General features: G+C 28.6%; 1 protein-coding gene across 3 annotated transcripts in view; it reads right to left on the reverse strand.

The window, feature by feature from the left end:
- Positions 1 to 1,578: 1,578 nt before the first annotated feature.
- Positions 1,579 to 12,216, reverse strand: part of LOC113555315 — a 54,702-nt gene continuing 44,064 nt past the window's right edge. The window contains exons 7-8 of one of the 3 annotated variants that reach the window (XM_026959742.1): positions 7,193 to 7,408; positions 1,579 to 2,375 (exon numbers count right to left, since the gene is read on the reverse strand). In XM_026959742.1, the coding sequence (XP_026815543.1) occupies positions 1,873 to 2,375; positions 7,193 to 7,408 (719 nt within the window). In that variant the 3' untranslated portion in view covers positions 1,579 to 1,872. Of the gene's footprint in view, positions 2,376 to 7,132; positions 7,409 to 12,216 lie in introns of all 3 variants that reach the window. The other 2 variants (XM_026959741.1, XM_026959740.1) reach the window with 2 other exon arrangements.

The following is a 12,216-nucleotide window of genomic DNA, read 5'->3' on the forward strand; positions in this document are numbered from 1 at the left end:
AAACAATATTTTTGTATACTATTTTTAACCATATAACAAAATCTAATATTTTATTTAATAATAATACAAAATATGTTTTAGTTATGTATAAATAATGCGTGAAGTAAACATTATTATTATCATCATTAATACCTATAATGATTTTTTGTTTTTTCACAAGTAAAACACAATCTATACAATTTAATGCACAATAAGCACTTAAGATAAAAGTCTATACATAACATGAATAACTTGAATAAGAAACCACCCATTAGTGACACTTAGCTTGGCGGACATTTAAATTGTTGAGAAATATTTTTAATTTAAATGGTTACGACACCATTTCCTTTTGAGTCTGCGTTGTGGATTTTCTGGAAGTGTGAAGGTATGTGACACTTTTATTAGTGAGTTGGGATGATTTTCTAGTTTAGCGAAAAACCGTTTTTAGAATAATTCCGCTCCAGTTATAACAGGTTGGATACCTAAATCTTGGTGGAGGGATAAATTAGAGACATAGAAAGGAGCATTAGTGATATTTCTTAAAGTAATATTCTGGAAGACTTGAATTTTGTTTTTTTTGCCGATCTCCAGAGTTGTAACCCATATGTCCATATAGGTTTTAAAAGAGTTTTATAAATAAGTAATTTAATTTTTAAGCTAGTAAACTTGTTTTTGGATTATAACATTTTTAAATGATCTGGATCGAGCGTTAAGGGTCAATCTTTTAGCTTTTAAATGTTGGCGTCAGATTAATTTTTGGTCAATAATTAAACCTAGATATTTAACAGCATTAAGGGGGGGATAGGTATGTTTTTGACTGAGACATTTGGACAGTGACCGTGTCTAAGGGTAAAGGTTGTATGAGCTGATTTACTGTGATTTAATTTTACGCGCCATTTTTCATACCATTCCGATTGTAGATTTAAATGAGACTGTAAATTGACAGAGGCTATAATTGGGTCATTGTGAACTGAAAGAATTTCTATTATCATCTGGATAGTCGGAAATTTTGGTGTTTGGAGTTATGAGCTGATTAGAAGCATATATATTAAAGAGTATGGGAGATAGGATAGCTCCTTGGGGTACACCGGCGGTAATCGGAGCTATATCTGACGTTGAAGAGCCGCAGCGTATTTGAAAGTGGCGATCTGTGAGGTAAGAATTTTCGAAGTTTATACAGTAGCCCTTCGTGCCATACTCGATCGAAGGCTTGAGATATATCTAAGAAAACGGCCGTGCAGTAACATTTTTTCTCGAGTGATGTGCTAATAACATCAACTACTTTATGAGCTTGATGTACTGTACTATATTTAGCTCTGAAGCCGAATTGTGAAGCCGGGAGTATATTGGTCGCGAGTATATGTAGAGATAAGCGTTTAAGAATAAGTCTCATAAATTTTTGAAAGATAGGGCAAGAGACTAATTGGTATGTACGAGTTTGGGATATCTGGTGGTTTTTAGGGCTTGGCAAACCTATAATGATTAAAATTTAAAGTTAAGGTTAAAATTTAAAATTGATTTTTACGAGTATGATTTATTTTTTATGTTTTAAAATTTTAAATGGTTTACGTTGCATCTTTGGATATCTGTACGCGAACGGTGTATCGAAAACATTTTTATTTTTGGTTATTAAAATGAAATTTCTTAAAACAATTTATACACACAATAACTGCAGGTAAAATGTACAAAACAGGCACGGGCGGTTGACAGCCGCAAAGACATGAACACAATAATTATATCGTAAAACATAATAATATTATCTAAAACAATATTCATGCGAAAGTTACAACGACGTGTACGCGGTCCGTATTATGTAAATATATTGTATTCGACGTATACGATAATGTATAAATATCATTATTAGGTATAATGTTATTGAACGAGTCAACGCCGTCACTCGGACTCCTCCTCGTCCTCGTCCTTGATGATTCCCAAGTGTCGGGCTACGGTCTTGACGTTGCTGATGACTTCTTCCTGGACAAGGTTGAAGCTCATCGCCAAAAGGGCGATGCCGAACAACAGGTACAGCGAGCAGAACCATATGCGGAGCTTGGTGTCGTCGCCTTTATTCATCACACGCTGGGCGGGCACGAAGTCGCCGAACCCGATGGTGGTGAGCGTTATGAAGCAGAAGTACGCCGAGTCCGGGAACTCCCAGTTCTCCCAGCTCTTGAACAGGAACGCGCCCATGATTATGTAGCTGACCACCAGCAGCACGCACAGCCATATGGGCACGGGCTTGATGTGGTCCGGGTTGTTGTCGTCGAACTCGCACGGCTCTGCGTCGTCGTAGTAGTCGCTGTACCGGGTCGACCGTCGAGGGTATTGCCGGTTCACGGCGAAACCCAGCGGCGACATGATGCGCGGACTCGGCGCCATCACCTCCAAACGTTTGCCTGCGAAAACAACGGGACGTGATGGTTATAACAACGACAGAATAATAGACTTCAAAACTTTCGACATAAATATTTTTTACTTTAAAAGTAAAACAGTTGTTATGAAATTTACCACTTTTCCATATGATTGATTTTACATAGACACGGTGACACGGTGCACCTATAGGTAGTTATTTTTTGTACATCGTCGTGATAAAAATGTGTATTAAAAATAATATTGTATTTTGTATGAAATAATTTTATCCTATATGGGTAATAATAATAATGTATTTTTTGCCATTTTATTTCAAATGAAGGCTTTACGCATCTTTTTAATGAAATACTATCAGTGTACATAAAATTCACTTTCCAAATCACTTTAAACAATGATAATTTCGGTTTGAAAATTGAATTTTTATATTTAATCGATTAAAAATATTTATACCACAAATTTCCTTTAACAAATCAAAAAATGCTATCTTGTTTAAATCATTATTGGAGCCGTTTGACATTTTCGTAAATGTATAATAAAATGATTGATCTGTTTTAATAATTCGATAAAACGTATTTAAAAATAATAATAATAATAATAATAATACGTTTTGTGTGGGCAAAACTGTGAAACCCTCTACGGGTCTATGGAAGATAAATTATTTTAGCACTGTAAATTTGCACCTAATGTTCATCTATACGCATATTTACCACCCAAATAAATTAACAGACGACCTTACATCGACTTTGTAGAAAAAAATGTCATGGGACTTTCGGTAGAGGAGAGTTGATATTTTTATAATATAAAATATATATATACCGAGAGTCGTAATTATTCAAATAAAAAATCGTTAAAAACGAGAGAATTTCAATGGTATTTTACTATTGTATTGAGTTAGTACTTAACCGTATAAATACAGCGTACAGTTTGTCTTATATACGATGAATTTATACATTTATATATTGTATAAAAACACAGTTATATACACTCAAATACTTGTTGATATTTTTTGTCGTTATGCGAATTTTTTTTTACAAGAAACTTATTCAATTTTAATTTTTTTCTTATTTTTTCGAATAACATTTTCATTTTAAAACGTTTTAGGTATATAAAAAGTCCCGAATCTGTATACAGTATGAACATTCGTTTTTATTCAAATAAAAACTATTGAAATAAATGTCACGAACTTATTCGAATTTTATTCATATTGTAATACTATCATAAAATATATATTTACCTTTAACCCATTTTGCTCTTAAACATGATCATCGAATGTTTTTAAGTTTAAGTTCATACATTTCATAACTTATCTTTTGATAAATATTGTTTGATAAATTGAATAAACTTCGGATCGCAAAAACATGTCTTTACTGATGCATTAGCTTACTAATTATAGATATAATATAGGTTAAATAAATAAAGTTTAGACCTTAGATAAGATAAAACAAAACGTAAGCAAAATTTAAGCAAAATCAAACTATATACATATTAGTTTATATACGTATATAAATGTATACTTAAAATGTATTATAAACATATTTAAAAGTACACCAACTAATGTGCATATTAAAATAATCAACATAATTCATACGTTTGCATTTATATAAGAAATTGTAAGTTTGCGTTTACGAATCGTACAACTATAAACACTTATTATATAGTTTAATATGCATTTTATGTTTATTTTATGGTTACCAACGATTATGAAAATGCGTCATACTTAAAAAAAAAAAATCAGAACCTTTTAAATTCAACGATATAATTCAACAGTAGATCGTTCATGGTTAAATGTATGCATGTTGGTATAATGTGTTTGATAATGAAATAGTTTGTTCACATCTGTCACGATTCACGAGACTCTGTTTTCGTTTTTATTTGTTTTCCACAAATAACAGCAAATAATGATAAAACCGAAAATCTAATCCTAGATTTTAAGCGATTTCACTGGTAAGTTGCAAAAAAACTCCAGGCTTAAAAAATCCCATTCTATTATTTTCACCTTCATTCCTTCCCCGTTTGGAGACTTTATTTTCTTTACCCGTCGCAGACTAATGATGCCCCTGGAAACTTCACGTCCAAGGTTTAGTGGGCGGTGGTCAGTGGGATTTGTATAGGGGAAGTGGAGAGCGGAAAGCCGTCCGTAATATATTATTGTATTTGTCCCTGGTTGTTCTGAGAAGTTAAACTATGTTCTGCAGCCTAGCGACAGCCAATATGTCACACTTATTCGTTCCGCTACGCAGCATAACTAAAATGTCCGAAGAGCAACATACATACTCCGTTTTTTAAGTGCTTCGTGCACTTGGAATTCGAAATATTGCTCTTGCACATAAAAAGCTTATTTTTAATCGTTCATGAAATTTTAGATCCCGAATAATATACCAGTTTTGTGTTAACACCAAGTAATATCAACTTTAACAAAATAGTTAATTACTTAGTGATAATAAATAGCTAACGGTCGAATTGAAAACCATTCGTATTATATTTTATAATTATACAGTTATGACAAGATGTCAACTTAGAGATCTATAACCTATAAACACAAAAATGAATGACAATTACATTAAACTGTTGCTAAAGATTTAATAAAAATAAATTAGTTCACTTAAAATCGTATGAATAAATGAAATTATTATAATATTTGAATAATTAATGTAGGCAAAAAACTAATACTTATCGCTCATTAGAAAATAAACTATAAAATACTATCAATGCTATACGCTTTTTATTAATTTTTTTTTTTATATACTATCAACTTATTTTTAAACCATAGAAATTATTATTTAATATAATATTCTACTTTTTAAGTTCTTATACGTATAGTTTAACATAAAACATTATTTTTTTGCAAATACAGTGAAACTTCCATACAACGAACTTCCATTTTACAAAATGTTCTGTTTAACGAAATATTTTTAAGAGCTATGTCCATCATTTTTAAATAAAATGTAATTCTATTTAACGAATTCCTCCATATTACGATTTTATTTTTTGTTACTTATTCGACTTCATTATATGGAAGTTTTACTGTATTATAAAAAGGAGATATTATTAAATAGCTGAATGTGATGATTATTGTTTTTTGTTTTACATTTTCAGAAGGTAAATAATGATTACTATTTAATTTTGTACGCAAAACTTATTGTATAATATACTTAATTACAAAATATATTAGAACTAAAAAAAATCTAATAAACCACAATACATCAATGTGTGAAATACTCTTAATACGTATGAACTATGAAATGCATGGAAATTAATTAACTGTATTAATTTTTGATAAGGGAATATTAAGTATTATTATCATTTTAATATAAAAAATGAGTAAATAAAAGTATTCTATTAAACTGTAAGCTAAATTTTGGTTTAGACGATTATATTATTATTTATGAAATATAGTGAACTTTTTAGTACCTAGTGATTTAATTTGATACCCCAATTGAACATAACAAAATTAAAAATTAATACAAAATAAAAAAATTAATAGATGTGCAAATACAATATTTTTGAAGAATAATCAATTCGTATCAAAGGAACTGGTAGCGGAGACACTCATAATTAGTTTCGTTTGCCGTTGATGATTTTCTTCCGGTCGGTCGGAAATGTACGCGCAAACGTCCGATAAGAGACAGTAGAATGGCAAACATCCGTTCTGACCCAGGCCACATCTGAATTCGGTCCAAAATTACTGATATCGCCACACATATAGATCTCGCAATTATAAGATGCACATTTTTTACAAGAGTGATTACAAATGAGGATGATCCTCGTTTTTTTGATTACCTTAGTTCTACTACCGAAAACGTTCGAGTTGAAAATTATTTCTTTAACTCTATATTTATGTAATATGATGTCATAAAGATCAAAACTGATTCCATGGATAACATAAAAAGGAGAACAACGAACAACGAACAAAATTATACGTTGTAGCTCATCGGCGTACACATATATATATATATATAGGTGATTAATCAAATATGCTCACTGCCTTTTATTTCTTCAATAATTCGATATTTAAAGTCTGATTTAAAATAATTTGATTTATAAATATATCTCAAGACCATATTTGAAATGTTTTTGTATTATTAAAGAATTGCGCTGTAGAGTTACAAACTTTTATTTTTCAAATGACAATCCCATTTTAATTAAATTATTTAGGTGATCATTTATTTTTAAATAATGGTGAACCTATTGAACTTAATTCAAAGTTCAAGTGAGTAGTTTTAGTTATTAAACTTTATAAACTATGGTACATTGATCATTTTAGTAATTCCAATTAATCTATCATTTATTTATGATTTATTAAAAAAAAGAACAAAGTATAATAAATACTAAATCCTGTACTATATTTTTTTTAAATTTTTTTTTAAACCATTTTTCATAAATATTTTTTTTCATATAAATATTTTAATAACATTTAGGTATATAAACATTTTTTTAAATAATCCATTTAATAAAATTAATAATAAAAAAAATAGGTTTTCATTTGAAATATAAAAATTTGGATCACCATTAGGTACTACTAAAGTTCGAGAAGTTAAAAAAAATTTCATAAGTTTTAAAATATGGTCTTTAAGTATATTTAAAAGTTTCAAATATCTAAAAATCTGAATTTCGATAAATTCATTATAATTGATCTGTATATAGGAAAACGAAAGAAAAAACTTATACTTATCAGTAGTTATGCTGCGTGCGTGCGCGCGCGCGCGTGCGTGTGTGTGTGTGTGTGTGTGTGTGTGTATTATGTGTGTGATTGTCGTTTGCGACGTTTTCCACATATACGCACCCTTACCGCCTCCACCGCCGCCACAGCCGCCACCGCCCAAGAATTCTTCTCGTAACTTACTCTGATTGGAATTCCGATGTCTCGGTCGGAATTTCGGTTTCGGATAGTAATCTTGGTCAGGATGGTCCATTGGCGGCATGTCCACGACCAGATGTTGAGGTGTTTTGCTTCGGCCGTTCGTCCGCAACGTACCCGACGGCGTTTCCGTCGCCAAATTTGGCGCGGCCGAGTGACCCCGGATGTTCCGGCGGATCTCTTGGCTTTGCTTCGGATGAACTGCAAAAACAGACACCGGAAATAATATTCGTTTATTATGCACATTGTACAACACACGGTCAACGACCACGACCACGACTACACCACGGTGAGACAAGACGATCACGAATCACGACCACACCACGACGAAACGACATTTCGTTTACACCTGCGTGGACCAGTGCTATTATAGAATACTATTAATATATTAGTGACAAGGCGCAACGTGTTTGAAATAATAAATAGTACCAACGGTAATTTTCACTGGTAATTTAATTATACATAAATACTATCGTTTGTGCTAAAATTTAATATTATTACGAGTCAAAATTGGCAATAAAAAAAATTATTTTTTCCATTTAAAATTTTTTTTTTTTTGTGCAATTAGGCGATACATTTTACAAAAAATCAAAAATTTTCATCGGATATTGAAAAAAAAAAACAAATTCAAAATTGACAGATATCCAGCCAAAACATTAAAGTCACTTTTCTGACTATTTGAACATAATGTTTATATTATATTATAGTCATAATATAAATATATAATAATATTCAATATATTATATAAATACGAGTTATGTATAACGACATCTGTATCGCATTAGCTGGTTTTAATCTATTTTTTATTTTTATTTTTTTTGGTTTTCCAATAAATTACATTATCATTCCAAAGTTCCAAAGGACTGTCACCTATCGCACCGGATACTAAACACAGTACAGCGTGTACATAATAAGCGATTTGTATTGCAGCTTTGGTGTATTTTACCACCTTATTGCGTATATTTTTAGGAAATCGTATTTTATTGCATACAATTTCAGCTCTCAGTTCTACAATGTGCATTTTTACACTAATATAATTCTATGATTTTTTTTTTTTTGTTTAATACACTTTCTACAATTTATTTTGTATTTCATTCAACGAAATGGGCATCAATTCCATTCAATCTAAAAACGTAAAACTTTTTTAGGTTCATTACCAAGAGTAGCGAATACTTAGAACAACTTTAGTTATAAAAATGTTAAGTTATTTTGTTCACTGAACCGATAAGATCTGTAGTTTTAGCATTACTGTCCCCTTTAACGATATTTCTCCCGGGCTGAACACTGTTTTTCGCCGAAGTCACATGAAATTACGATATCGTCTACAGTATAATGATTATGAAAAAAAGCTCTTGGACTCCATAAATGAAGATAGGTAACATTTCGGAAAGATAAACACTATCGGATTTATATCAGCGTTAACTAGACGTGACTTGATATTACAACAATATAATAAAATAATAGTTCTATTTATAATCGTATTAATAATCCGATTTTGTGCTATGTTCCAGTTAGTTTTTGTTCAATATCTCTCAGCTTAATAATTTTAAACACACATCAGTTATCTTTTTTGTACTTTGCTTCATCGCTGTTCTTAATAGTCCTATCAATACGACGTTAGTACCTCTACGTATGCGTTACGGCTATTGCACAATCTGCACGTAATATTATGTCGAGTGAACCACGTAAATGACATTGTTTATATGTACACATTTCCTATCTTATTTACAATTTTTTTATTTAAAGTTTTAAACTCGGCGAATACAACCTTGCCAATTAAATAACCTAAGTTAAATCAATTATCATTTTTGGTTTTAATATAAATATATCAATAACAGTTTTTGTTATTTAGTCTACAATTAAGTTATGAACAATAAAAATATGTGAGACAAATTGTTATATATCTAAATATAATAATATGATAGTTTACATAAAAGTTCTTGATTACTAGTAAATCGAATGATGATAATAATTATAATAAAGACAAAACGCACATTAACCGAGTGAAAAAATAATAAATCTAATAAATAATAAAGCTAATAAATAATAATAATTTCGCAAAAATCCAATTATACATTCTATATTCTGTTATAAAATTTCATAAACGTTAATATAATTATAATTAGTCATAATAATTTTAAATAATTTTCTCTAAAACAATATGTTTAAGGTTGTTTCTATAAAAAAATCCATAAATTAATCTCCAATACAAAATAATGGCTAGCGCTCTTTCGCTGAACATAATTTTACAAAAATATCTCTAACTAAATAATTAACAAATAGTGTTCTAAATAAGTCTTAAACAAAATACACAGCCGTTAAAATCTACACCATTGGTAAGTAAGTTAAATAATTATAAAATGTTATTTAACAAACCCATTACGAATACCACTATAATTTTGTTAACAACCAAATACCAAGTATTTATAAAATAGTTTACTGTCATGAGGGTATTTTAATTTAAGTTTGTTTCGCAAACTTAGGTAAAACATAGGTATCAATTTAAGTCAATAAAGTAATCCATAAAAAAACGTGTAACAAAAAAAAATAATAATGAAATTTTTGATTAGAAATACTGTTTTATTATTATATAATATATAATTTTCACAAATTTCTGTTTGGCTCACTTTTGTGGTAAATCGTGTGTAATAAAACTATACTCTAATTTTAATTATTTATCCCGTTCCCGCACTTAATTCACTTCATGTTAATTTATTTTAATTTTAGTTACCTAACTTTAAAATTAAATTAAAACGACTAAAATTCTATCAGATTAAGGGATATGAATTACTGATTAAATGTATTGCATTTTAATCTTATTTTTATAAGGTGTCAATTATTATATAATAAATAAATAAATTGTTAATAAATTATTAACATACACTCGGCAGAATTTGCAATATTAGGTATTATATATAATATGTATAGTATATTATTTATAAAATTTAAACACGAATGAAAAAAAATAAATAAATCTTATTAAACTTAAATGTTATTGTACTTACTGATACATATTATTATGATTATACCAAAAGTAAAACAAGTATAACCATTTTTGAATTATATTACATATATAATTGTTCATAAGTTCTTATTTTATAGGCAGCAATTTAATCTTACTGATTATTTACGTCTGGTTTTAATTAGCATTATAGCCAAACCATCTTTATAAAATAATTTACGTGTCATTATTTTATGTAGGGACATGCAATTCTATTGTTTTACAGCGATAAATTATACAACTAAAATAAGAATTGTTGTCACAAGTTATTTATGTCTTAAATAAAAGGTTGGCAAAATAGTATACATTTGTATAAGCTATGCAATGAGTTTTGGACTTGTCAGCTATTTGGTTGTGAAAAAATCAAAGTTCATAAAAACTTTGGTATGACTGTAATAAATACTATAAATAAACCAAGTGTCCAAGTTTCGTACTAAATTTACATATTTTTTACTTTCTATTGACATCTCTGATGTATCTGATTATAATAAACATACATTTTTAATACAAATGAGATCTGTACTACGACTACATATTAAAATTAATTAATAAACAAATAGCTCATGGTTTTGAATTATTGATTGATCAATTAAAATAAATTTCAAATAGGTATTAGCACAAAAAATGTTAAACGTAAAACTGTAACTGTATATTTCAACGGTCAGTTAGGTTTAAATTCACTAGCTTATCATCTTGGGTATTTAGAGTGTATACTCTTCACAAAAATATAATAAATATAATAACATCACATACTACGTTTAGTAATCACACTAAATTAAATAGCGTAATTTTAAAAAATATTAATAAAAAAATATGTTATTGTCGACTACGAAATGATTTAATATGTGCGCACAGTACAGGTTATTTTTATTTTATCAAAAAATATCACTCACGAGGAACAAATGAAACTAACTATAACATTATATTATATTTGAATATCAATTATACGTATAAGACGTATACGCCCAGGAATATTATATGCGTATGGACCTTCCATTGAATCATATTTGAAATGTCTTGAAAATGTAATTACTATAAATAATTGGAGGAATAAGGAAGCTATAATTTATTTACAAGGTTTTTTCTTTCTTTCGGCAAACAGTTTTATGTTGCTGTATGCCAACATATAAATAGTATATATATATATACACTTACGTACTTATATATAAAATATAGTTCAGTTAAAAACGTACAAACAGTAAAATATCATAGAGCGACCTACTCAGATTAATGTCGCATCTGCGTTTTATTTTTCGTAAAAAAGCTAAGGTTGACATTGTTCTAAGTGAAAACGATACAAAAAAACATGCAATACCACAATTATTTTGGTTGAAAAAAACATCAAAGTGAATACAAAACTAATTAACAAATAATAATTTAATATTATAGGCATTGTATTGTTGTAATTATTCAATGCTTGTCTAAACCCTTCGTTGTTATTTTAGACTGTGTTTGAGTGACCTAATACGATATAATTTATTTATCTTAGAAATGAATAAAAAATTGAATTCAACGATACAATATCATTGTACAACGAAAAACGATTACGAACGGAGACAATCTGTCCGCCTACATTATTAAATATTTTTTATGATGTGTTTTTTGATATTCCTATTAAACTAATTTATCGTATTATTATTAATCTCCTTTCCACAAAAAAGTACTCATTCTTAAATAACTATATTTATATATAATATAATTATTATTAATTTTAAATTGTTTATCTTGTTGCTCTTGAGTTGTTTTTTGATAATTTCAGTGTTAGTAATTAGTTATAACAAAACCTTTTAATTTTTAATATTTATTTATTTAATATAATAATAAATTATAAACTCATAGTATATTATTAAGTTATTTTTAAATGTGCATCAATAAATATATTTTACTTTAATTTGTTTTTCCGTATTACTATCTGATATTAGTTTTTGTTAATTTTAATATTTGCCGTTCAAAATGTTTATCTTACCATACAATCACAGAAAATACTATAAATAATGTTACTTTTAAT

This window comes from Rhopalosiphum maidis, chromosome 1 (genome assembly GCF_003676215.2).
Source record: "Rhopalosiphum maidis isolate BTI-1 chromosome 1, ASM367621v3, whole genome shotgun sequence".
NCBI classification, from domain to species: domain Eukaryota; kingdom Metazoa; phylum Arthropoda; class Insecta; order Hemiptera; family Aphididae; genus Rhopalosiphum; species Rhopalosiphum maidis.